Source organism: Ursus maritimus, unplaced genomic scaffold (assembly GCF_017311325.1).
Source record: "Ursus maritimus isolate PB19 unplaced genomic scaffold, ASM1731132v1 scaffold_14, whole genome shotgun sequence".
Taxonomy (NCBI): Eukaryota; Metazoa; Chordata; class Mammalia; order Carnivora; family Ursidae; genus Ursus; species Ursus maritimus.
In genome coordinates, this window is record NW_024423786.1 from 63,946,761 (window position 1) to 63,971,436 (window position 24,676).

At 40.5% G+C, this 24,676-nt stretch overlaps 1 protein-coding gene across 1 annotated transcript in view; it reads left to right on the forward strand.

Moving 5' to 3' along the window:
- MAP2K4 (mitogen-activated protein kinase kinase 4) overlaps positions 1 to 24,676 on the forward strand; it is a 133,413-nt gene that overhangs the window by 33,542 nt on the left and 75,195 nt on the right. Inside the window, exon 2 of the mRNA XM_040630050.1 lies at positions 24 to 126. Coding sequence (XP_040485984.1) covers positions 24 to 126 — 103 coding nt within the window. The remainder of the gene's footprint in view (positions 1 to 23; positions 127 to 24,676) is intronic.

Here is a 24,676-nt window from a genome sequence, read left to right on the forward strand (position 1 = left end):
ACTGTTTATTTGTTATTTCTTAGGTAAACGCAAAGCACTGAAGTTGAATTTTGCAAATCCACCCTTCAAATCTACAGCAAGGTTTACTCTGAACCCCAACCCTACAGGAGTGCAAAACCCACACATGTGAGTATTCCTGGTAACAACTAAAAGGCTCAACTCAAGCACAGGTCTCAAACTTACTGTATTTTGTGAATTTTTCCAAGTCGAGGTGTTGGTATTTCCGTTATCTTACAGGCCATTTGAAATACTACTATTTGAACTTAAATAGAAAGCTGTTGATTCTGTAGTCTGAAGTAGGTGGACACAATTTTCCTTGTTAAAGTTTACTTGAAAGGGAGAAGAGCTGAAGATCCAGATATATTGATATCTTTTCAGTTTTTCTCTTGCTGAACTCTCAGAATATTGTTGAGACCTTATCTTCTGGATCTCCAGTTAAATCGTAAGTGGTATTTAGGAAGCGTAACTCTCCCCTGTAGATCTGCACAAATCATCCCCATTTACCAGATGATAAAGTAGAGTCCCGTTCTGGATAAATGACATTCCTGTAAGATTTTCATGTCACGGTAAATTGAAAGAATATGTACGTGTCTGTGTATAGGTGTCAGTGATTACTTTTAAAACTTTTTCCCTCAGTATATATATTTATATTTTTTCCCCTAAATATTTTTATTAAAATACAAAACTGATATTTTAGCATCTCACTGAAGGTCACTTAAAGTATTAGAAACATCTGTTAATTTAAAATAATACCTTCAGAATAATATTTATAGACACCTTTGAATCTGAAGTAATATATTAAATAATGATGCCTCCCTCCTCCCCCCAACTAGACCTGTCATGAGCATGAAGGGTCAAAGCCAGTGGGTTTGCTTTTATACTCATAGAAATAATTTTTACCTAGTTCCAGTATCAAGAACAATAAAGCAAATGATGGAAGGTATGGTTAAAAAAGTAGTCAGAATATATTATCTTGTAATTTTTAATAATTCTTCAACAATTTTTATTCAAGCCTTATTGGATTACAAATATATTCATGCTTCCCCCAAAAGGCACATTTATTGCTGTTTCTTTCCTTTTGATGTCTGCATTGTATTTGCAAACAGTAACAAATTGGTAGAAGGTAGAATGTCCTGGAGCAGGAGAGCCGAAATTATATTGTGATTTTTAGAACATCAGTGTGTAGAAGGGAGCACTGTGGATGTGTGTGTATATGCGTTTAGTCTTTCACCTGTAACTTTAAAACAAATGAAAACTGGAGTAACAGTTCATTTGCCTGGGACTGGTGTCTGCTAATTTTATTAGACTGGTGTTCATAATGAGATTTCTTGTTGGAGCTCAGCTTAGAGTCCTAGCCTTTTTACCTCCTCTGAAACATTGAGTGGGGGCTATATTGAGGAAGGAAACTCTTAGTACCTCTTAATTAGTCAGAGCTCTGGCAGCAAGGAAACATTCTTAAAAGAACCTCCTTCCTCATTTCCTAGAATTTCTAGTGAAAGCCAGTACAAAACTAATTCTTGAACATGGTCCATTTCTATTACCTTGGTTGCTAGCTGAACCACGTATTTGAAGTCTAAGAAAGAAAAGGTATGTAGTTATTGCCAGAATTAACAGCTCTTTCTTTTCTCTTTCTTTCTTTTTTTTTTTTTTTAAGCCCCCTTGGACACAAAGACAACCTTACTTACATTTAGAATTGCAAAAACATTTACGTACTTATACTCTCTTCCTTTGAGATGAGTTTCATGTATTAAGGAATTCATGGACAGATTTTTTTTTTCCAAACAGTAAACTGGGTGAACAAACGCTTTCTTCCAAAATTTGAGTCAATCAGTTTTTTTTTTTTTTTAAACCTACCCCTTCATAATATTCCTATAACCAGCTAAGTTTCTTATCTTTTGTCTCTTTCAAGCACATGTTGAAAGTTTGAGAGGACACGGTAATAAGCATTTTTACTTTATGATAGAATCTTTAGAGTTTGATTCTGGTATGTAAAAATTTTAGACCCAGATCTCGTTTGAATTTTGTTATTGCACTGGTCTGTTATTACCTCGATCAGGAACAGGTAACTACTAGCATTGATACTGGTCAAAGAAGGTTGTTTCACTACTTAGGGCAGCATATCTCCTCTACCTCCCTACCCCCTTCTGTAAGGGATCCTTTTGTGTTCTTCCTTTAGTTGTACTGTCAGGCACAAAAAACCACCGTCAGTCACTGTTTGGGGTAGGTAGTTTGCAAGTAGAAAATATAACTTGCAGTATGTGAGGGTTTGAAAAAGATACCTCTGTGTCATTTACACATATTTCCTCCTTCTAAAATGTCCATGGATTTTGGTTACAGATATAAATAGAAAACTTGTTCATGAATTTAGGAAAAGATAAGATGAAATGTAAGCAACTAATGACGTTAAGATATGCCCCGGGAACTCCTTTCACATCCATCTGACATTCGATGTCTCCTGGGTGCAGATTCTGTAGAAGATTTAAAATTTTAAGACCGTCCTTATATTCTGAGAACCAGCAGTTTAAACAAAACTCTAAGAAGTAACATTTGGGTAGAGCAATTTGGGTAGGCATAAGGTAATACAGATTGAATGTCAAATGAATGGTGCAGGAGGGGGTAAGATCACTTTAGGATAAACAGCTTGGTGAAACACTTCACAGCAGAACAAGATTTGAATTGGATTTTGAAAGACACATAGAGAAGGGAGAATGGCATTGTGGTGAGTGGAAGTCGAAGATAAGTTTTGGGGACTATGTGTAGATCTGTTTAATTATAGCAGAGATGGTACTTACAGATTACCTATTTCTATCACTGGAAACTTTCAGCATTTTTTCTTGATGCTTGGTGTTCTGTAGTTATATGAAGATACTTCTAGGTCTGGATCATCTCTCTGTATACTAGAAGAATCATTTTAGTTTCGAGATTCATATATCTCTTTCTGAGAAAATTTTTGCTTTTCTTTTGATTGATTCCTTCATATTTTTCCTAGTCTCCTGTTGTTTGTGGACTTTCTCAATTTCCTGGGTCTGTGACTTTTTTTTCATACTTTTTATCTTTTTGTTTTCTTTCTCTATATCCTAGATTTCCCTCCCTCCCTCCTCCCTACTCCTCCCTCTCTCCATCCCTCCCTCCTCCCTATCCCTCTTTCTTTTCTTTTCTTTCTTTTTTTTTTAAAAGATTTTATTTATTTATTTATTTATTTATTTATTTATTTATTTATTTATTTATTTGACAGAGATAGAGACAGCCAGCGAGAGAGGGTACACAAGCAGGGGGAGTGGGAGAGGAAGAAGCAGGCTCACAGTGAAGGAGCCTGATGTGGGGCTCGATCCCATAACGCCAGGATCACGCCCTGAGCTGAAGGCAGACGCTTAACCGCTGTGCCACCCAGGAGTCCCTTCTTTTCTTTTCTTGATTTTTAGAAAAAGAGATAATGCAGGTGACCGGGTTTGGGAGGGGGGGCGGGGAGGGGCAGAAAGAGATGGAGAGAGAGAATCTTAAGCAGGCTGCACCCCCAGTGCAGAGTCTGATGTCAGGCTCTATATCACGACCTTAAGACTGTGACCTGAACCAAAGTTAAAAGTTGGATGCTTAACTGACTGAGCCACCCCTTTATTTATTTTCTGATCCTTCTGTGAAATATTCTATTTTGGCAATTGATTTTAACTTCTAGGAATTGCTTGTGGCTTCTTCTTAGTATCTTATTCTTAATTTATGGGTGTAAAATCTGGAATTTTGAAGTTCTTTCTCTATCCACTAGGCAATTCATTTCTTCAAGGGTCAGTTTTTCTTTAATCTTTGTCTTTCTTCTTTGTGTTAGTTTTTTTTCCATGTGTCTTGTAATTCTTGGTTGTCCGCTGGTAGTTGAGGATGAGGACATTAGAAGGCTGATTGGTAGCTCTGGTATAGATGGTGAACTGGTGGACTTGACTACTTTTCTGTGAATAGTTTGAGAGCTGGCTCTTAGACCAGGAATATTCAGATGCCAGAACAAGTAGGGCCAACATTCACCCTATGAGGCCTCGTTCTCTCCAGGTAATATGTTTATTTTCCTTAAAGATATGCTGTCTTTCCAGGGGGGGAAGGCAGAGAGAAAAGGAGGAACTGACTAGACCTTTCTTACAGAAAGAATTTTAATGAACTCTTCTGCTTCTAGGTGTTCATATCTTCAACTTTGCATCTTCTCTGCAGTTCTGTTGGGATCATTGTTTATTTCTCATCTCTGCTGCGTGTTCCCCTCCTACCATGTGTTATGCATGGACTTTTCTCTATTACTGTTTCTTTTTTCTTTTTTTTCCCCAGAGAATTCTCTCTCTCCTCCCCCCACCCTTTTTTTAAAGTGATGGGCAGGATTCAAATTTTAATGAAGATGAAAATTTTTATTTAAGATTTTTTTATTTGTTCATTTATATATTTTTATTAACATATAATGTGTTATTTGTTTCAGGGGTACAGGTCTGTGATTCATCAGTCTTACACAATTCACAGCGCTCACCATAGCACATACCCTCCCCAATGCCCATCACCCAGCCACCCTATCCCTCCTACCCCCTTCCACTCCAGCAACCCTCAGTTTGTTTCCTGAGAGTAAGGGTCTCTTATGGTTTGTCTCCCTCTCTGCTTTTGTCTTGTTTCATTTTTTCCTCTCTTCCCCTATGATCCTCTGCCCTGTTTCTCAAATTCCAGATATTAGTGAGATCATATGATAATTGCTTTCTCTGATTGACTTATTTCGCTCAGCATAATACCCTCTAGTTCCATCCACGTCGTTGCAAATGGCAAGATTTCATTTTTTTGATGGCTGCATAATATTCCATTATATATATATATATGTATATATATACATATATACATATATATATATCTATCTATCTGTCTCTCTGTCTATCACATCTTCTTATCCATTCATCTGTCGATGGACATCTAGGCTCTTTCCATAGTTTGGCTATTGTGGACATTGCTGCCACAAACATTGGGGTGCAGGTGCCCCCTTCAGATCACTACATTTGTATCTTTGGGGTAAATACCCAGTAGTGCAATTGCTGAGTCGTAGGGTAGCTCTAGTTTCAACTTTTTGAGGAACCTCCATACTGTTTCCAGAGTGGCTGCACCAGCTGCATTCCCACCAACAGTGTAGGAGGGTTCCCCTTTCCCTGCATCCTCGTCAACATCTGTCATTTCCTAACTTGTTAATTTTAGCTATTCTGAGTGGTGTGAGGTGGTATCTCATTATGGTTTTGATTTGTATTTCCCTGATGCTGAGTGATGTTGAGCACTGAAATTTTTTTTTAAGATTTTATTTTTAAGTAATCTCTACACTGAACGTGGGACTCCAACTCACAGTCCCGAGATCAAGAGTTGCATGCTCCACAGAGCCAGCCAGGCACCCCTATTACTGGGTTGGTTTTTATTTTAATTGCTTATTATGGTAAGTTGCAAGTATATCCAGAAATAGAGAGTGATAGATGGATCTGTATGTATTTATCGGTCAGCTTTAGAAGCTTCAGTAGTTAATGTGGCCAGGATTGGTTTTATCTGCTCCTCCACCTTCCTTACTTTTAACCAAACTCAGACATTATTCCATTTATGATGATCTGGACATGCATTTCTTTCTTTCTTTCTTTCTTTCTTTCTTTCTTTCTTTCTTTCTTTCTTTCTTTCTTTGTTTCTTTCTTTCTTTCTTTCTTTCTTTCTTTCTTTCCTTTTTTTAAAGATTTTATTTATTTATTTGACAGAGAGAGACAGCCAGCGAGAGAGGGAACACAAGCAGGGGGAGTGGGAGAGGAAGAAGCAGGCTCCCAGCGGAGGAGCCTGATGTGGGACTCGATCCCAGAACGCTGGGATCACGCCCTGAGCCGAAGGCAGACGCTTAACAACTGCGCCACCCAGGCGCCCCTTGACATGCATTTCTAAAAGATAAGGACTCCTTTTTAAAAACATAGTCACAATATCATTATTATGTCTAGTAGAATAAATAACTCTGACATCATCATATAAGTAGATTACTTCATCAAAAAATTTCTTTTATGGTTGGAAGCAGGATCTAAACAAGGTCCTCTACTCCAGATGGCTGGTAAGTCTTTGAGACTATGAAGTCCCCTCTCTTGGAGTTGATTAGTTTTGCTTTGTCTACACATTTTTGTCTGCTTTCAGGCATTCAGAAATTTGCCGAAATCTCTGTTTCTTCCTTGTTTCTTTTTCTTTTTTTTTTCATTGTTCTTTTCCTGTGAGTCCTTAGAGAGTGAGGAGATAATGTGAACAAGAAATGTAGGTTCTTAATTATTACTGGTTAAAATTGTAAGTATTTCCCACACATGAAAAGAAGGAAGTATTGTAGTGGAGACTCTTGATACTACCTGGATGTAGCAGATGTTAATATTTTGTCCTTTGGCTCTTTAAATGAAAGATTAAGCTATAAAAACAAAGTGTGTATAAGGAAAAGCCAAAGGAAAAATGTGTGGCTACCTTTTAATTTCTGTCAGGATTGGATTATAGCAGGTGCTGCAGGTCTCTGGGATACCACAGGGATATTGCTATAAATGTGGCAGACTTGTGCTGCAGTCTGTTCTGTATATGAAATTGACATGAATAAAAGTCAGATATTCCACTGTTAGGTCTGTGCTTTCATCATGCTGAGTAATGTGTGAGTGCTCTCAGTGCGCCGAATCATTGAGAAGGCACCAAACACAATTGTTGTCCTGAAAGAACAGCCCTTTTATCTTCACAACCTATCAGAATTGTACAAGAAGAAGCACTAGCTTAAATACTGACATGAGAACTAAATAATGATGAGGACAGATACATTTTGGGACTTGAGCTAAACATTTTGAAACCATATGTTCTAAGTTTAAAGGTATCTCTTTGTTGAGACCAAGAAGATTTCTGGGATCTCATTTATCTTCATTACATTTGAGCACAAAAATGCTCAGTTGTGCTATCGAACATCTAGGAAGTAGTTTTAAAGAAGTTTTAAAGTCCCCAGTTAATAACTAGTGGTGTTCTTAATTTCATGGTAACTCTACTCAGTAGAACTTTATTGTAAAGCATTCAACAACAATTACAAATTATCCAGCCACTATTCCCAGTTAAGTTATGGATACCTTATCTTTTAAACTTTATTATTTTGAATTAACCATTTTAGTTAATTTGAAGTCCTGGTTTCTGTCTCCTCCTCCTCCTCATCGTCATCATCATCATCATCATCATCTCTGTGACCTTGAGTGTGTCACTTAGCACTTCGATGTCAATTCAGGTGTTGAATTAGGATAGTGACTTTCGTTATTTTATTTTATTTATTTATTTTTTTTGAAAGAGGGAGGGAACGGGAGGGTAGGGGCAGAGGGAGAGAGAGAATTTTAAGCAGACTCCATGCCCAGCGCAGAGCCTGACTTTGGGCTTGATCTCACAACCCTGAGATCATGACCTGAGCTGAAATCAAGAGTTGGATATTTAACCAACCGAGTCACCCGGGCACCCCATGACTTTCGTTATTTTAGAGGGTGAATTAGGGGAGGAAGAGAAAGCCAGTTTTGTGCTACTTTCTTCAAATAAAATGTTATGGACAAGCCTCATAGGCTAAGTGTTTCTGAGGTGGGAGAGGGCTGTAGTCTTGACTGTCCTCGTTCCCTAAAGTAGCCCCTTAGGACACCTCTGGTTAATTCTTAAGTGTGAAAACCATGAGTCTCCATGAGCTTAAAGGTTTTTTCCCCCATCTCCGAGATTTTTTGATGCGGTGATAGTAATTTGGAATCTCTACCCTTCTGTGGTAGAGTACTTTCACAAAATGGCAGTCATGGTAGAAATATTCATAGGTACAGATTAGTACTCCAAAATGGAAAATACCAAGTGTTTGAAATACTATGGCATCTTTTAACTTTGGCCTGGTTTAGATTTACTGCTGCAACCTTTTTCTTTTTGACTCTCTGTTCTAAATATACGTAACACAACATTTACCACCTTAACCATTTCCAAGGATACAGCTCAGTGGCATTGAGTATATTTACATTATTGTGCAGCCGCCGTTACCGTCCTCCTCCAGGATGCTTTCATTTTCTCCAACTGAAAGAATATTCGTTAAACACTAACTCCTCCTTCCTCTTCCTGCCGGCCTTGGTTCTACTTCGTCTCTAAATCTGGTCATTCTAGGCACCTCCTCTAAGTAGAATGATACAATATTTGTTCTTTTGTGTCTGGCTTATTTCACTCAACATAACGTCTTCACACTATCCGTGTATAGTATGTGTCACAATTTCCTTTTTAAGGCTGAGTAGTATTGAATTTATATATGGCATTTTGTTTATCTGTTCATATGTTGATGGACATTGGGGCATTTCTAACCTTTGGACTCTACTGAATAATCCTGCTGAGTGAGATCATCTTCCAGAGCTTGCATTATCATACTTCTTAGAGTTCAGAGGTACTTAATCTTTTCCTCAGTCCCACATCCTACCTTGGTGCACCTGATGGTTGTGGTACGTCTCCTTAAGTTAGAGATTCACGGGAGACGAGATTCTCAACAGAGCATAGTGGTAATAGCTGTGGTTGAACTGATTCTCTGTGTGCCCCACTCCCCACTGCCATGGAGATTCACTAGTATAATTCTCATCAAGCTGGATGTTTATAGCTGAGATATTGAATGTTCTGGAATATTTAAAGAAATTAATAATAAATGCTGTTGAGTTGCTTGTCTACTAAAAATGAATTTAGTTTTGGTGTTCTAAAGTGTCTTTGTTCTTTTTTTTTTTTTTTAAGATTTTATTTATTTATTTGACAGAGATAGAGACAGCCAGCGAGAGAGGGAACACAAGCAGGGGGAGTGGGAGAGGAAGAAGCAGGCTCATAGCGGAGGAGCCTGATGTGGGGCTCGATCCCGTAACGCCGGGATCACGCCCTGAGCTGAAGGCAGACGCTTAACCGCTGTGCCACCCAGGCGCCCCCTAAAGTGTCTTTGTTCTTGAGTCAGAGACTTAGGCTGACATTGAAAGGTGTCCCTGATTCTTTAACCTATAGAGCTGCAAAGCTCTGTTCTTTAAAGAAGTAGCTGATTTCTTTGTTTTTCATAAGCTTTCAACTGTTTCTGATCAGGCAGCAAGACTTTGAGTTCCGATTTAGTACAGAATGTTATAGAAGTCCTTCGCCTTTATATTGTAGGCATATTTCTGGAAACCTCTCTGTTAATAAGGAATTAAACTATTTAAAGGAGACATAGTATCTTTTCAGAGTGTTCTTTTTTATTATTGTTTACAACTGAGTCAGTAAGATTACATTACTGTCCTCGTTCAGATTTGTTTTCTTCAGAGTTAATAATTGCCCCATTTATTTTTTTTATTTTTTAAAGATTTTATTTATTTATTTGACAGAGAGAGACAGCCAGCGAGAGAGGGAACACAAGCAGGGGGAGTGGGAGAGGAAGAAGCAGGCTCATAGCGGAGGAGCCTGATGTGGGGCTCGATCCCAGAACGCCGGGATCACGCCCTGAGCCGAAGGCAGACGCTTAACCGCTGTGCCACCCAGGTGCCCCTGATTGCCCCATTTAATGGTTCTCTGTGAATCTTCTCTCATGAAACAGTAGGTGATCATTCATTTTTTTTTTTTTTTTCAGAGTTGTCTATCCAGCCATAATCTTTCTGTAATCTGGAGTGGTTGCATGTTAGGCCTGCTTCGTGGCTGTTGCCGTTGGTTTGTGAATGCCTGTGTTACTCTCCTGATTTTGATTTCCTGTCTTGGGGTTTCATACCTGTCTGTCTTTCTTTCATTGGTTTTTAGTTTCCCTCCATTTTGAGGGATTGTATCTTCTAATAGCTTCCTGAGGTAAGTTTTCTTTCCTAGTAAGTAGGGTTTTTGGGTCTTTGCAGGTCTGAAAATGCCTTTATTTAACCCTCTTGATAGATTAATAACTTTATTGGCCTTAGAATTCCGGGGTAGAAATTGTTCTTCACAATTTTGAAGGCTTTGCTGTGATGTTTTCAACCTTCCAGGGTGACTATTAAAAACTTAAATGCCATTGTGATTCCTGAACTTTGGAATGTGACCTGTTTTTTCCTTTGTGGATGACTATAGGGTTGGACTTTCTCCCCCATGTCTGAAATCTCACTTTTCTATTTTGGTTTTATTTTCCTTTCTTTTCTCTTCTCCTTCCTCTCTTCTTTCCTTCTTCTGAGCTCTTGGTGTGGTCTCTTTCAAATCACTATCTTTCATTCTAGAGTACACAACTGAGTCTTTTCTTACTCTTTTCATTTTCTCTTTTCCAGGAGCTCTCCTACTAGAACCCTGCTTCAGGCTTTGGACCTCTTAGTTTGAGCCCCTAGTTTTTTTAACCATTTCTGTCCTTCAACTTTCTATGTATTTTCACTTCTTTGTTCTTGTCTTTTTTGATCCTTGTTTGTCTCTCTCTCTCTCTCTCTCTCTCTCTCCCATACACACACACACACACACACACACACACAATGAGGCCACAAAAAGTTGACTAGAAACTTTGTGATTTGATTGGTAGAACTCATGGTGAGATGAAGGAGAGAGGTCTGATTGTTTCCTTTGGAAGATTCGCAGATGTCAGATCTGGAGGTCTTCTTCTCTTTTCTCATGGGCATCTCTCTCTCTCTCTCTCTCTCTGTCTTTTTCCTCCTAGGGGAGGCAAAGACAGGAGGGGATTAACCTGGGTTGCTGAGAGAAGGTATATATGTCAGGCTGCTAAAATTCTACAGTAGATCTAAGCAAAGAAGGCTATGTATATCTCTGTCGTGTAGGTTTTTGCTTAATCCAGCTTACTACATTTTCTTCTGGTAGTTTCTCTGGAATATACAGACTTGTTTATCAGCTGAGGGAAAGGAGAGATCATCACCTGGTTGGAGGAATCCAGGGATCTAATTGCACCGTCTGTAGATTTTAATATTGCCTTTGGATTTAACCCCATCCCTCATCCCTAGCTGATGCTTCTCATTCTTGAACTTTTCTGGGTTTCTGTAGTACAAATCAGCTTACATTTTTTGGTATCCTCTGTTTGCAGGTAATTTTTAGTTATACCTTTTTTCTGCCTTGTTAAATGTTCATTTACTTTCGATCTTCCAAAAATGTGTTGCAACTTCTCATCTGGTGTGGTCTCTTTTAGTCTCTTTTACATTGTGAGTTTGGGTATTTTAAAAATCCCTTTCTGTTGTTTCGTTGGTGTTTGAGGAGGGAGGGGAGACTGGTGACTATTTATCTGAAAATCTCTTCATTAAGTAGGCTTTTAAAATTAAGCTTCTTGACATAATAAGAATTATGTCAAACATTATATGCTTCTTTTACAACTAATCATCTAAATATTTGTTTCTTAATTTAGGGATAAAGAAAAAGAAATGAGCATGAATTAAACTCATTTGAGGGAATGATTACAGATTCTGAACGAATCAGAAAGAAACAAAGTGTGATGATATTGTTCCCAAATATTTATATGTCTAGGCAAGGCACAAGCACAGAATCACTGGAAAGAGTAACAAAAACATCCAGCAGTTAGGAAAAGATGAGCAAATGAAATCCAAAATAAGCAGAAGAAAGGAAATAATAAAGATAAGAGTGGAGAGCAATGAAATAGAAAATGAATGAATTCGAAAGTCATTTCTTGGAAAGGTCAATAAAAGTGATGAACACCCCAACAGGACTGATTAAAGAGAGGAAGCTCAAGTTATCACTGTCAGGAATGAAAGAAGGGATATCACTACAATAAAAGGATAATAAGGAAATATAAATAATTTTATGCCAAAAATTCAGTAACCTGAATGATGGAGACAGATTCCTTGAAAGATAGAAGTATCAAACCTGGGGCGCCTGGGTGGCTCAGTCGTTAAGCGTCTGCCTTTGGCTCAGGGTGTGATCCTGGAGTTCTGGGATTGAGCCCTGCATCAGGCTCCTCTGCTTGGAGCCTGCTTCCTCTCCCACTCCCCCTGCATTTTTTCCCTCTCTCGCTGGCTGTCTCTCTCAAGTAAATAAATCTTTAAAAAAAAAAAAAAAAAAAAAAAAAGAAGTATCAAACCTGACCCAAGAAGAAATAGAAAACCTCACATATCCCTATATCTGTTTAAAAATTGAATTTGCAATTAAAAATTTTCACACAAAGGAAACTTGAGGCTCCAGATGGTTTTCCTGATAAATTTTATCAACATTAAAATAAAAAAATAAGATTAAGCTTCCACAAATTTTTCAGGAAATAGAGGAGTAGGGAATGTTTTCTAACTCATTTTATGAGCCCAGCATAACCCTAATATCAAAATTAGATAAGGTTTTAAAAAAGAAAACTACAGATTACTATCCCTCATGAACATACACTTGAAAATCCTCAACAAAATATTCGCAAATGGAATCCATCAATATATAGAAGGGACAATACATCACAACAAAATGGGATTCATTTTAATTTTACATTAGAAAATTAATATAATTCACTGCATTAATATAAGGGAGAAAAATTATGTAATCATTTCAGTAGATGCAGAAAAATCATTTGACAACATTGAATATCCATTCGTGGTAGAAATTCTCATTAAAGTAGGAAAAGAAGAGGAATTTTTCAGCCTTTTAAAGAACAACTATGAAAAATCTATAGCTAATATCAGACTTAATGATGAAAGACTTAATGCTTTCTCCATGAAATTGGTAACAAGACAAGAATGTCTGCACTCACCAATGCTATTCAGTACTAGACCAGAGGCCCTACCCAGTGCAATAAAGTAAGAACAATAATGGAAAGACAGAAAGATGCGAAAGAGAAGCAAACAGTCTTTTTTTTTTTTTTTTTTAAGATGATATGATTGTAAATACAGAAAATCCTGGTTAGAGAACATTACTAGAATCATTGAGTGACTTTAGCAGGTCACAGGATACGTGATCATTGTTCCAAAATCAATTTAAAAAATATACTTGGAAAAATGAAATTGAAAAAAATTCATGTAGTACCATGAAAAATTATAAAATACTTGCAGATAAATTTAACGACAATTGTATAAGGCTTCTCTAATGAAAGCTCTACGTCATTGCTGAGAGAAATTAAAGACCTATATAGGGATCAGGACGCCTTGCTTGTGGCGTGGAAGGTACAGTATTACTAGGATATCTGTTCTTCCCACACGGATCTACTGATTCACTGAAATCCCAAAAAAATTCCAGCAAGCTTTAAAAAAATATACATAATTTGACACAATGATTCTAAAATTTATGTGGACATGCAGAAGACCTAGAATAGCCAAAAGCAATTTTGTTAAAGAAAAACTAAGCTGGAAGACTTACACCTGATTGCAAGGTTTACTGTAAAGCTACACTATTGGCTTTGTGGGGAGACATTAGGATACACAGATACATCAGTGGAACAGAATAGAAAGTCGATAGATACACACACATAGTTGTTTTTTGACCAGGGTGCCTGTACAGTTCAGGGGGGGAAAGGATAGAATTTTCGTGGTGGTAGAACACCTGGAAAAAGGTGTGGAACAGAATAAATCTTGATTCCTATTTCTTATTACATGCAAAAATTAGTTTGAGATGGATCGTAGTCCTGAAAGCAGAAATTCTGTAATGCTTCTAAAAGAAAACATCCAGGTACATTTGTGATCTGACATAAGCAAGTATTTCTTTTTGTTTTAATTTTTAAAAAGATTTTATTTATTTATTAGAGAGGGAGAGAGCGCGCGTGTGCCCACGAGCCAGGGGAGGGGCAGAGGGAGAAGCGGACTCCCCACTGAGCAGGGAGCCCAAAGCCGCCTCAGACCCAGGACCGTGGGATCATAACCTGAGCCGAAGGTGGACACTTCACCGACTGAGCCACCCACGCACCCTGGGCAAATATTTCTTTTCAGAACAAAGAAAGATATAACCACTACAAATCAATAAATTAGATTTTACCAGAATTACAAATTTCTGCTTTTCAGAAATTTCTTAAGAAAATCGGTAGCCAAGCTATAAACTGGGAGAAAAATATTCATAGTTTATATATCTACAAAAGCCTTTAATGTGTATAATGAAGTATAACACAAAACAACCCAATTAAAAATACAGGTTAAAGGGGCGCCTGGGTAGCGCAGTTGTTAGGCGTCTGCCTTTGGCTCAGGGCGTGATCCCGGCGTTATGGGATCGAGCCCCACATCGGGCTTCTCCGCTGGGAGTCTGCTTCTTCCTCTCCCTCCCACTCCCCCTGCTTGTGTTCCCTCTCTCGCTGGCTGTCTATCTCTGTCAAATAAATAAATAAAATCTTTTAAAAAAATACAGGTTAAAGACTTAATGCATTTCACAAAGGAGGTTTAGGAGTAGATAATAAGTACATGAGAAATGTGCTTCACAACATTAGTAATTAGGGAAATGGAAATTAAAACCACAAGGAGATACTGTTTGCAAATAAAAAAACCTCAGATTTTCCACCTGTGTAAGGGAAGAACGCAGTTCAGTGTGTTTCTTCCCCGTGAGTCTCCTTTGCTCTTCCCACAGAACACTCTGCCAGATGTGTGTGTGTGGGGGTGTCCCACAACAAGCAAGCCTCCGGCACCGGCTGGGTGTCCTGCAGTTTGCCTCAGTTCTGACACTGTGAGGGGCAGCATCAGATCCCATAGGTACAGGCCCAGTCCCACAAGAGTCCCCCACTTCCTCCTTGAGCCGCTGGCCAAAGCCTCTGTTGTCATGTGTGCTGGCGACTTGGCTATAGAGCAGAGGTTCCAACAACCCCCTTGGGTTCGATGACTTGCTGGAGTGGCTCACAGAACTCAGGGTAGCACTTAGCTTTACTAGTTTATTCTAAGACACGATAAAGGATGAAGAGGTACGGAAGGGTCCTGAGCACCAGAACTTCTGTGGAGTTGGGGTGCGTCACCCTTCTGTTGTGGGTGTGTCCACCAAGCCGAAAGCTCTTTGAACTCCTTACTGTTGGGATTTTATGGAGACTTCATCATGTGGGTATGATGAATCATTAACTCCATTCCAGCTCCTCTCCCCTCTGGAGGATGGGGTGGTAGGACTGAAAATTGCAAACTTCTAATCCTGGCTTGGTCTTTGTGGTGACCGGTTGCATCCGGGAGTCTTCGAGGATTGTCTCTTTAGAACAAGAGATGCTGCCAGTGTTCTTACCACTCAGGAAATCATGAGGGTTTTAGGAGCGCTGGGCTGGGAGCTGGGGGCAGAGACCAAATAGATACATTATTACACAGCCCCCAGAGTGGATGAAATTAACAAGTATGTGTTATAACCAGAATTCTCATATATTATTGCGGAAGCAGACAATGGTACAACCACTTTAGAATAGTCACTTACTAAATTAAATGTGCGTCTACCCCATAACTCAGCAGTTCTGCTTCTTGATATTTACCCAAGATAAAAATGTCCTCAGAAAGTCTTACATATGAATGTTCACAAAAACTTACTTCATAATAACCCTCAAACTAGAAACAACCCAGGTGTCCAATGAGGGAAGAATGGATAAACAGCTTGTGGCATATTATTCAGTGAAATACTTTTCAGCAATATTGATGCCTGCAGTCACATTGGTGGATCTCCAGAAATGCTGAGCACAAGTCAGGCATAAGAGAAAACCGCTTCATTTTATCCATGTGAAATCCTAGATAAAACTAACCTATGGTGATTGAAATCAGGACAGTGTTTGCCTGTGGAGGGGACTGATAAGAATGGCTCAGGAGAACTTTCCGAGGTGATGGGATGTTCTACATCTTATTAGGGTGTGAGATACAAGGGTGTGTGCATTTGGCGACTCAGCCAACTGTATACTTGTGATTTGTGCATCTCACTATTTGAAAATGACACTTCAGTTTAAAAAACAAGCCAGAAGGGCGCCTGGGTGGCTCAGCCGGTTAGCATCTGACTCTTGATTTTGGCTCAGGTCGTGATCTCCGGGTTGTGAGATTGAGCCCCAAGCTCAGCTGGGAGTCTGCTTGGGAGTCTCTCTCCTTCTGCCCCTCCCCCAGCTCATGCACGTGCTCTCGAAAGAAAGAAAGAAAGAAAGAAAGAAAGAAAGAAAGAAAGAAAGAAAAGAAAAGAAAAGAAAGAAAAGAATCTTTGAAGATAAAAAGCCAGAAGGATAACAATAAAAATTATGTGTATATCATTTACTTTCACTGAATGGTACCTATGGTTTTCTGTCCTTAAAGCACCTATGTGTTTCAACAATCGCTTGATAAGTGTCTGAACACTGTTTTTAATGAATGCAGCTCTTAGGCCCATAGAACAGTGTTGTGACAAATTTTATTTCTGCCCACTTGGTTTCCCTTGTCATGATGTTTGAAACAAGCCTAGAGTGAAATTCTTAAGAACTTAACAAGTATCATCTGAGGATTAATCCATAGCATCTGTGGAGTCACATCAGATGTGGTGTACCCCTGAGTAGTTGGAGGTCCCGAGACAAAGTGTGGGGACATGTTCTCTTTATTGTGTTTTAAAGGGGCACCTGTCCGGCTCAGTCCATAGAGCGTACAACTCCTCATCTTGGGGTTGTAAGTTCGAGTCCCATGTTGGGTATAGAGATTACTTAAAAAAAATAAAAATCTTTTTTAAAAAATAAAAAGAACAGTTACTAGTGTTTCTTTTTCCTCTGAAGATTTTATTTATTTATTTGAGAGAACGAGAGAGAACACAAGCAGGGGGGCGGGGCTGAGGGAGGGGGTGAAGCAGACTCCCCGCTGATCAGGGAGCCAATGCAGGGCTGGGTCCCAGGACCCTGGGAGCATGATCCGAACTGAAGGCAGACGCTTAACCAACTGAGCCCCCTAGGCACCCCTTTTCTTCTCTTTCCTTTTTCCTTTTTTTCTTTAATACAGAAAAGTTTAAAGAAGAAAACCAAAATGCCCCATAATCTTACCATCCAGATAGTTCATGTTACCTTTTAAAAAATGAGTAATATACGCTTCTGGTAAGAGAATTCATTTGGTACAGAAAGTTATAGAATAAAATATAAGCTTCATGCCTATCCTATTTTTCTCTAAAGATAAAACACTATTAAGGGTAATATGTCCTTAGAGAAAAACTTGTTCAAATGCCAAAATATATAATAATTGATGTAAATCCTTGAAAATATTTATAGAAAAAGCAGTTTAGGGGTGCCTGGGTGGCACAGCGGTTAAGCGTCTGCCTTCGGCTCAGGGCGTGATCCGGCGTTATGGGATCGAGCCCCACATCAGGCTCCTCCGCTATGAGCCTGCTTCTTCCTCTCCCACTCCCCCTGCTTGTGTTCCCTCTCTCACTGGCTGTCTCTTCTCTGTCGAATAAATAAATTAAAAAAAATCTTAAAAAAAAAAAAAAAGAAAGAAAAAGCAGTTTAGTACATGACTTCGTAGCTTGATTTTTCACTTAGTAGATCTTGAGGATATTTCTGAGTTAGCACATATCTTATTCATTTTCAGAAGTCAGTTATATATATCTTTTCATTACGTTTGTGTAGGTGTATTATATATTTAATTAGTTCCTTACTGATAACCATTTATTTATTTAATTAATTTATTTTTAAAGATTTATTTGAGAGAGAGAGAGAGAGCAGGAATGCAGGGGGGTGCAGAGGGAGAGAAACTCAAGCAGACTCCACGCTGAGCACAGAGCCTAACGGAGGGCTCAGTCTCAGGACCCTGAGATCATGACTTGAGTTGAAGCCAAGTGTTGGACGTTTAAATGACTGCGCCCCCGAAGTTTTATTTTTAAGTAATCTCTGCACCCAACCTGGGGCTCAGGTTTACAACCCTGAGGTTAAGTGTTGCACGCTCCACCAATTGAGCCAGCCAGGCGCCCCATGAAATGTTACATTTCTTTGATTACATAATGTCTAATTCTTCCTGGACTGACGGTTTTTGGCCCTACTCCTGTCTTAGGAGACTGTGGAAGTAGCTCTCTCTCTTCAGCCTCGGCACTATTGACATTTTAGGCTGGATAATTCTGCTATAGGAGGCTTGGCCTGTGCATTGTAGGATGCTTACTGGTGTCTCCAGACTCTACCCACTAGGTAGATGCCAGTAGCACTCTCCTCCCCCAGTAGTCACAACCGGAATTGTCTCCAGACATTGGCACATGCCCCCTGGAAGTGCAAAATTGCCTGTGGCCATGAGCATTGATACAGAGAAGCATTGCAGGTACACACAGATGGCTGCTAGTGCCTCTCTCCTCACCTAGGAGCTGCTGAAGTCAGATGTAAGTGGTGTGTTCCTCCATATCTTGGGTTTTGAATGGATGCAAAAAGAGGGGGAGCTTAGGGATGGTTATAGGGGTATCTCATAGAGTCCGGGGAGTGCATCAAAGCTTTGTGAGCAACTGACTTGGCAGCAGCCCTGTACATACTCTGTTATACATCCAGCAAGTGTTTGTTGAATGCCCACCACCTGGTAGATACTCTGGTGGGCACTGGGTGTGGCATGTTGAAAAAAAGAGATGCTATTTACCACTTCATGGAACTTAAGGTTTAGGGGTGACACATTCAGCAAATATGTATATATGTGTGTATGTGTACACTTATAAACAGTATACATGCTATTGAAGGAAAAGGACCAGCTATGAGAGCATATAAAAGGGGGCTGATTTAGAATGGAGATGGTAAAGAGGTAGTCTTTGAAGGCTTCTGAACCCCGAGCAGGATTTTACTAGATTTGGGGAAGCGACTGATGAGTGTTTCAAGTACAGGGAGTAGCATGTATTTTGGGTTGCAAGATACCGAGGTGGGAAAGATTCAGCTTTTCGTGGAACCGAAAAGACGCCAATGTGATCAGAGAAGGAGAAGGAAAAGTGGACTTAGGGGTGGAGAGGTAGTCATGGGCCAGATAACGTGGGGTCTTATAGGTAAGGAGTTGGGATGGCATTCAACATGAGCAGGAAACTGTGCAAGGATTATAAGCAGGCGAGTGACACCATCTGATACATCCCAGCGTGATAATTCTGACTGCTGTGCAGAGGCAAAAAAAGGAATTGAGGAGTCCTCGTAAGGTTGTGGGTGGTGTTGCTGGGTGATAATGATATTAGATTGATGACGGCAGCGGTAGAGGGAAGTGGACATCACAAAGGAATTTTGAACATTAACAAAAATCAGCAACAATTTGAATGTGGATGGTAAACAGGGAAAGATGTTCCTAGTGACTTCCAGAATTTTGGGTTGAATGATGGGTTCAGTTGCCATTGCTGACATGAGGACCGCGGGGTGTGGGGTGTGGGGTGCGTGTGGGTGAGAACACAAAAGAGCAAGAGGTCAGCTTGACATGTATTAAGTTTGAGATGTCCATGAAATATCCTGTTAGGTCAAGGAGATAATACCGCACACACTCTGGTGTTGGAAATATGACTCTGATACCCAGAGGAGGCGGGGGGGGGGGGGGGGGGGTGGAGATTGGAGAGTAAAGGTTGAGAATTGTCAGCACGTAGATGCTAACATTGTCTGGGAAGCATATCTTGATAAGGAAGTTGGATCCAGGGCTGAGCCCCGGGGGAATCTAACATGTAGAGGTTGACTAGAAGAGGAGCTATAGACAGAGAAAAGAAAGACTCTTGAGAGGTAGGAAGCAGACCATTAGGTGTGATGTCATAGAAACCAAGCGCTGTTTCCAAGGGCATGTGGAGGGGGATCATGGTCAGCTATGTCTGCTATTCTGAGAGTACTGATAAGGTGGCTTTCTTGGTACGTTCGCCTGAGATACACTTTTAAGGACTCTGATTTCTTATATACTAGCAGGGAAAGGGTTTTAGCCACCAGTGGAGGTTGGGGCCCAGGCAGGGAAAGGATCTTAAGAAAACTTGAAACCTGTTGGTTGAGGGCAGCTTTCTGAACTTTCTCTATAAGAAACATAACCCAGAAAAACTGTTCTAATGGTAAGCTCTCAGTACAGATGACACACGTTCAGCTCGGAGGGACTATGCCGTCTGTAGCAGCAACATGCAAACACGAACGCTTATCTCACACTCTCTACTATGACTCTTTTCCTTAGTGGTAAAACATTGCTGTCTGCTTCATAAATCAGTACTGCTTCAAAGCGCTGCAGATTCGTGTAATTAATATCTCCTGTTCACTGAATACGAATATCAATTCAAAAATTTCTGTTTGGAGGGTTTGAGCAATTCTTCTGGGCATCTCTCTCTTTTTTTTTCAATTCTTACCTTTGCCTCATCTTAAATCTGAGTAAAGATACTCATTTTGTTAGTAGTGCCAGGAAGCAGGCAGTTTCCATGGCAACTGACAGACCGGGTTTACTGTGGAAATTTCCGGAATTAACAGAGCTGCATTGCAGAAGGATGCATAAAGCAGTATTCATCTAGAGATCCTAACAGTACGGACAGAGAAGAACAGTTGCAGTGGTGTGCAGGGTATGTGTTCTGTTTGTTTTCCTGTCTAAGGAGGGTTGCGAGTTACATATATAGATATATGCTGAGGAGAGCATATAGCAGCTTGAGGCATTTTAGTGTTTGCTGGCTTGATAATATCAAGGATGCTTAGGGGAAAAGGAGGAATAAATAATTTGGAGAGAAAGACATGTTTAATAGCATTTGGAGGAAATCAAGATTAAGATAAATGAATGTGGTAATGAAAGAAGGGGAGAAAACACACGTCAAGTTAATTAGATAATAGAAGGTTCTGGGCGCAAGGAGATATTTACTTGTCAAAGGAAGATGTGTAGGCACTGGCAGGGTTGGGGAATCAAGTTCTCATGTCCGGGAAGAGGAAACGGGTTAAGGTAGTTAGCTGTTGTTACTTGCTGAAGGATACGTAGATGGGAGGGACGCCTAAGGCTTTGAGCTTTGCTGCCTCCTTAGTGTATTTACCTACGAGGTGAGAGAGGCACGGATGGGTTAGCAGACCCTTGATTCTACTGCCTGTTGATTTGTGTGTTGGGGGTGCGGTGGGGGTTAAGACAAACCCAGAAATGTATCTCGAGATTAAATTCTAGAAATAAAACTGTAAGATTTGGGTACATGACTGGAGTTTCTTATCTCCCATAGAATAATTGTACATTTGAAAGAGGAAGGCTACGAAAATGAAGAGATAGGATATAGATGATTTTAATGATAGGTGTCATTTAGATCATGGAGTACACAAACTACAGCTCAGGAGCCAAATGTAGCCCTGCTGCTGGTTTTTGTAAATAAAGTTTTATTGGAACATAGCCACACCTGTTTGGTTGTGTAGTTGCTACAGAGACTGGCCGGCAAAGCCTAAAATACTTACTATCTCTTTCTTTACAGAAGAAGTTTGGTGACTCATGGTTTAGATGGTGCATTGGATTCCTGCGGCTGCCGTAACAATTATCACAGATTTGGTGGCTTAAAACAACAGAAATTCATTCTCTTGCAGTTTCGGAGACCAGAAGTCCAAAATCAGGGTGTCGGCAGGGCGATGCTTCTTCCGAAGGCTCTAAGGAGGATCCTTCTTTCCCTCTTCCAGCTCTGTTGTCTCCTGGCGTTCCTTGGGTTGCGGTAGCATGACTCCAGTCTCTGCCTCTGTCCTCGCTTGGCTTTCTTCCCTGTGTCTCACTGTGTCTCTGTCTTCTTTTCTGTCTCTTACAAGGATGCTTGCTATTGTATTTAGGGCCCACCCGAATCCAGGATGACTTTTTCTCAAGATCTGTATCTTAATTGTATCTGTAAAGATAAGGTCACCTTCTGAGGTTCCAAATGGACACATCTGTTGTTGGGGGCAGAGGGGGTCTCAGTTCGGTGCAGTGCATGTGGTGTTGAAGCACTGGGCTTTGGCTTCTCAGACCGTGTTCTGTGTCAAGAGTGGCTAGCTAGCTCCTGGCAAGTGTCCTTTGGAAACCTGTGGAGTATGTGCTCTGTAATAGACTTGAGCTGCTGAAGAGGACGTTACACTCACTTTTCAAGGAAGAGTGGGACAGGCACAGTTAAAGTCAGAGCAGACAGCCTCTGGGATGTGAACACAAGTAGCTGGGTAGAGTTTGTAGTCCCAGAATATCACAGGAGAAAAAGTATCAAAATATTCACGGGAAACTGAGGAAGGGCAGGGTCTCATGCCTCATATGGGTCTCTCCTCGGCTCCCACCCCCCAAAACAACACAGTGGATTTGGCATTCTGATGAAAGACGGTTGGCACCGACCAAATCAGAGTTTTGAGGAATTAGACTCTTGTCTAGATTACGACAGTGCGGAGTGTATGTGTGATTCAAAATAAATAGACTTCGTAAGCCGTGGAGGAGTGGCAGCGTAGGACATACACGGCAGTGGACAGAGCTGTGAATCTGAGCCTTGACACTGGCTGGAGGGCTCCGTGTTGTGGTGGGAGAAGGTCTGGTCTCCTCCTATGAGCGGAGCGCCTTTGTACGCTGTGGTGATAGGAGTAGACATCTGTCCTTGCTTCCCTGGGCTGCTTCCTCTAGCATAGCTGGGCCTATTTGGGAATATTTAAGAAGGGATACACACCCATGAAGAATCAAGTAGTAGACAAGGGGCTCCAGCGTGGATGTGGGAGCTGCAGGGAAAACCCTCTTTATTCTGTCATTTAAGGGATCCCGGCCTATTGCCCATATCCTCACTTGTGCCCCTTAAAAGGGAACCTCTGTGATTTAGACTCTGTGGAGATAATTATCAGAGGAGTTAAGCAAAAATGGTTAGAAGTGGATCCAAATTAGGGTTCATCAAGAATAAACTAGCCTAATATAAATTACCTAAAAAAAGTACCAAAGTAGCCTAATATACATTGAAAAAAAAAACAAGAAAAAAACCTCAAAAAACAAAAAAACCAAAACCCAAAACAACATGTTGCTGGGACTGTAGATCGGAAATTGGCATGGGCTGGGTGTTTCCTGATTTCAGTGTCCGTGGGTACTGAGGAGGAACACTAGGCCCAATCCAGGGTTTTCAGGCAGAGTTTCCCGAAGGACAAGACGGGATGAAGTCTTTATTTCCTTTCTGGTTGCATTCTGTTCGTCTCTGACAGCATGCATCTTGAACACCAGATTGAAAGGTCCAGAAGCTATGGGGATGAAACTTTTCTTCCTTTTCCCTTCCACTGAGTCTTGTGCTCACGAGCGACCACACATGTTGAATTGTTTGCTTCAGCTTATGGATAGCCTCACAGAAGGAATAAAATTCAACTGCAATTAGATTTTAACTTTGTATTTTTCTCTTGGCATCTACAGTATACATAAGGAAATAGAGTAAGCGAAGGTTTAAAGCATAGACTGGTATTAAATTAAGCTGGTTTGATCATAGTTCTTGCAAGCTAAAACTTAAGCACTGGAAGAGGTTCAAAAATACCCTCGGTTTCAAGTAGGTATATTATATAAAATAGCATGTGATCCTAAATGTGTCTGTTAATAAAATTTATTTCTATAAAATCTTTTTTTCCCCAAAGACTTGTTTGGATAAATGTCCCACCCCTTCCCCCAGAATAATAAAAGTAAGCTTGAGAATGTTTCGTAGTCATGTGTTTAAAAGACAATTCACGTAACTACAGGTTGTGAATGAAAAGTGGCTAAGACTCTTGCTTCTTATTTGCTTCAGGGACTAAAGTTCTGACTTTGTAAAAGCAATTTCAGATTCATGGTACAAAATGACGTAGGAGTAGCAGCATCCTGCTGAAATATTTATTAAGAAACAAGGATGAGGGGCGCCTGGGTAGCGCAGTCGTTAAGCGTCTGCTTCCGGCTCAGGGCGTGATCCCGGCGTTCCGGGATCGAGTCCCACATTGGGCTCCTCGGCTGGGAGCCTGCTTCTTCCTCTCCCACTCCCCCTGCTTGTGTTCCCTCTCTCGCTGACTGTCTCTCTGTCAAATAAATAAATAAAATCTTTAAAAAAAAAAAGAAAAGAAAAGAAAAGCTACAGCAGGGTAGGAGGAAACTTGGGGATGATGGGTATGTTCACTACCTTGCCTGTAGCGATGGTTTCACAGGTGTGTGCACATCAAAACTTAGCAAACCGTACACTTCAACTACGCACAGTTTATTGTACGTCAATTATACCTCAATGAAATGGATAGGAAAGAGAAAAAAGAGAGAAAGAGATTGTCTTTGAGCCTCACTCTTCTTGTGTGAAAGGGATTTGTCTATCCTGTGTCTATAGTTCAAACCATGCCTATGGTTCTAAGCTTCCAGGGCTCAGCCTATTACCAATCAGAGCATGCACTGCTCCAAAGGCAAATTCTCCTCTCCTGATCTCGCTGCTCTTCAACTGACGTAGCAAATATAAGAACATAATCCTCGTCTATGTCGCTACCACAACCCTTCTCTGTGTCCACCCAATACACTACTCAGAATGACCACCCCGTCCAAATGCTATGTGCCTGCATCTATCTCGCCTCCTTCCTCCCACCCCTCCCCATGGTTATTTTCCGGCAGTCAATATTGGGGGGGGGGGGCGGGCAGGGAAGGGGTAAAGGTGCTCTGTCTTTGAAACTAGTGGCTCAGAAGGAGAAACCCTCTGTAAATTTTTCTTTATTCCTATAGGGATCCAATACAGAGTTTAGCATCAAACTGTCTTAATTTTCTGTGCTTGATATATTCATCCTTGTTTCTTTTTTTTTTTTTTTAAAGATTTTATTTATTTATTTGACAGAGAGACAGTCAGCGAGAGAGGGAACACAAGCAGGGGGAGTGGGAGAGGAAGAAGCAGGCTCCCAGCGGAGAAGCCTGATGTGGGGCTCGATCCCAGAACGCTGGGATCACGCCCTGAGCCGAAGGCAGACGCTTAACGATTGCGCCACCCAGGCGCCCCTGCTGTAGCTTTTCTATCTAGA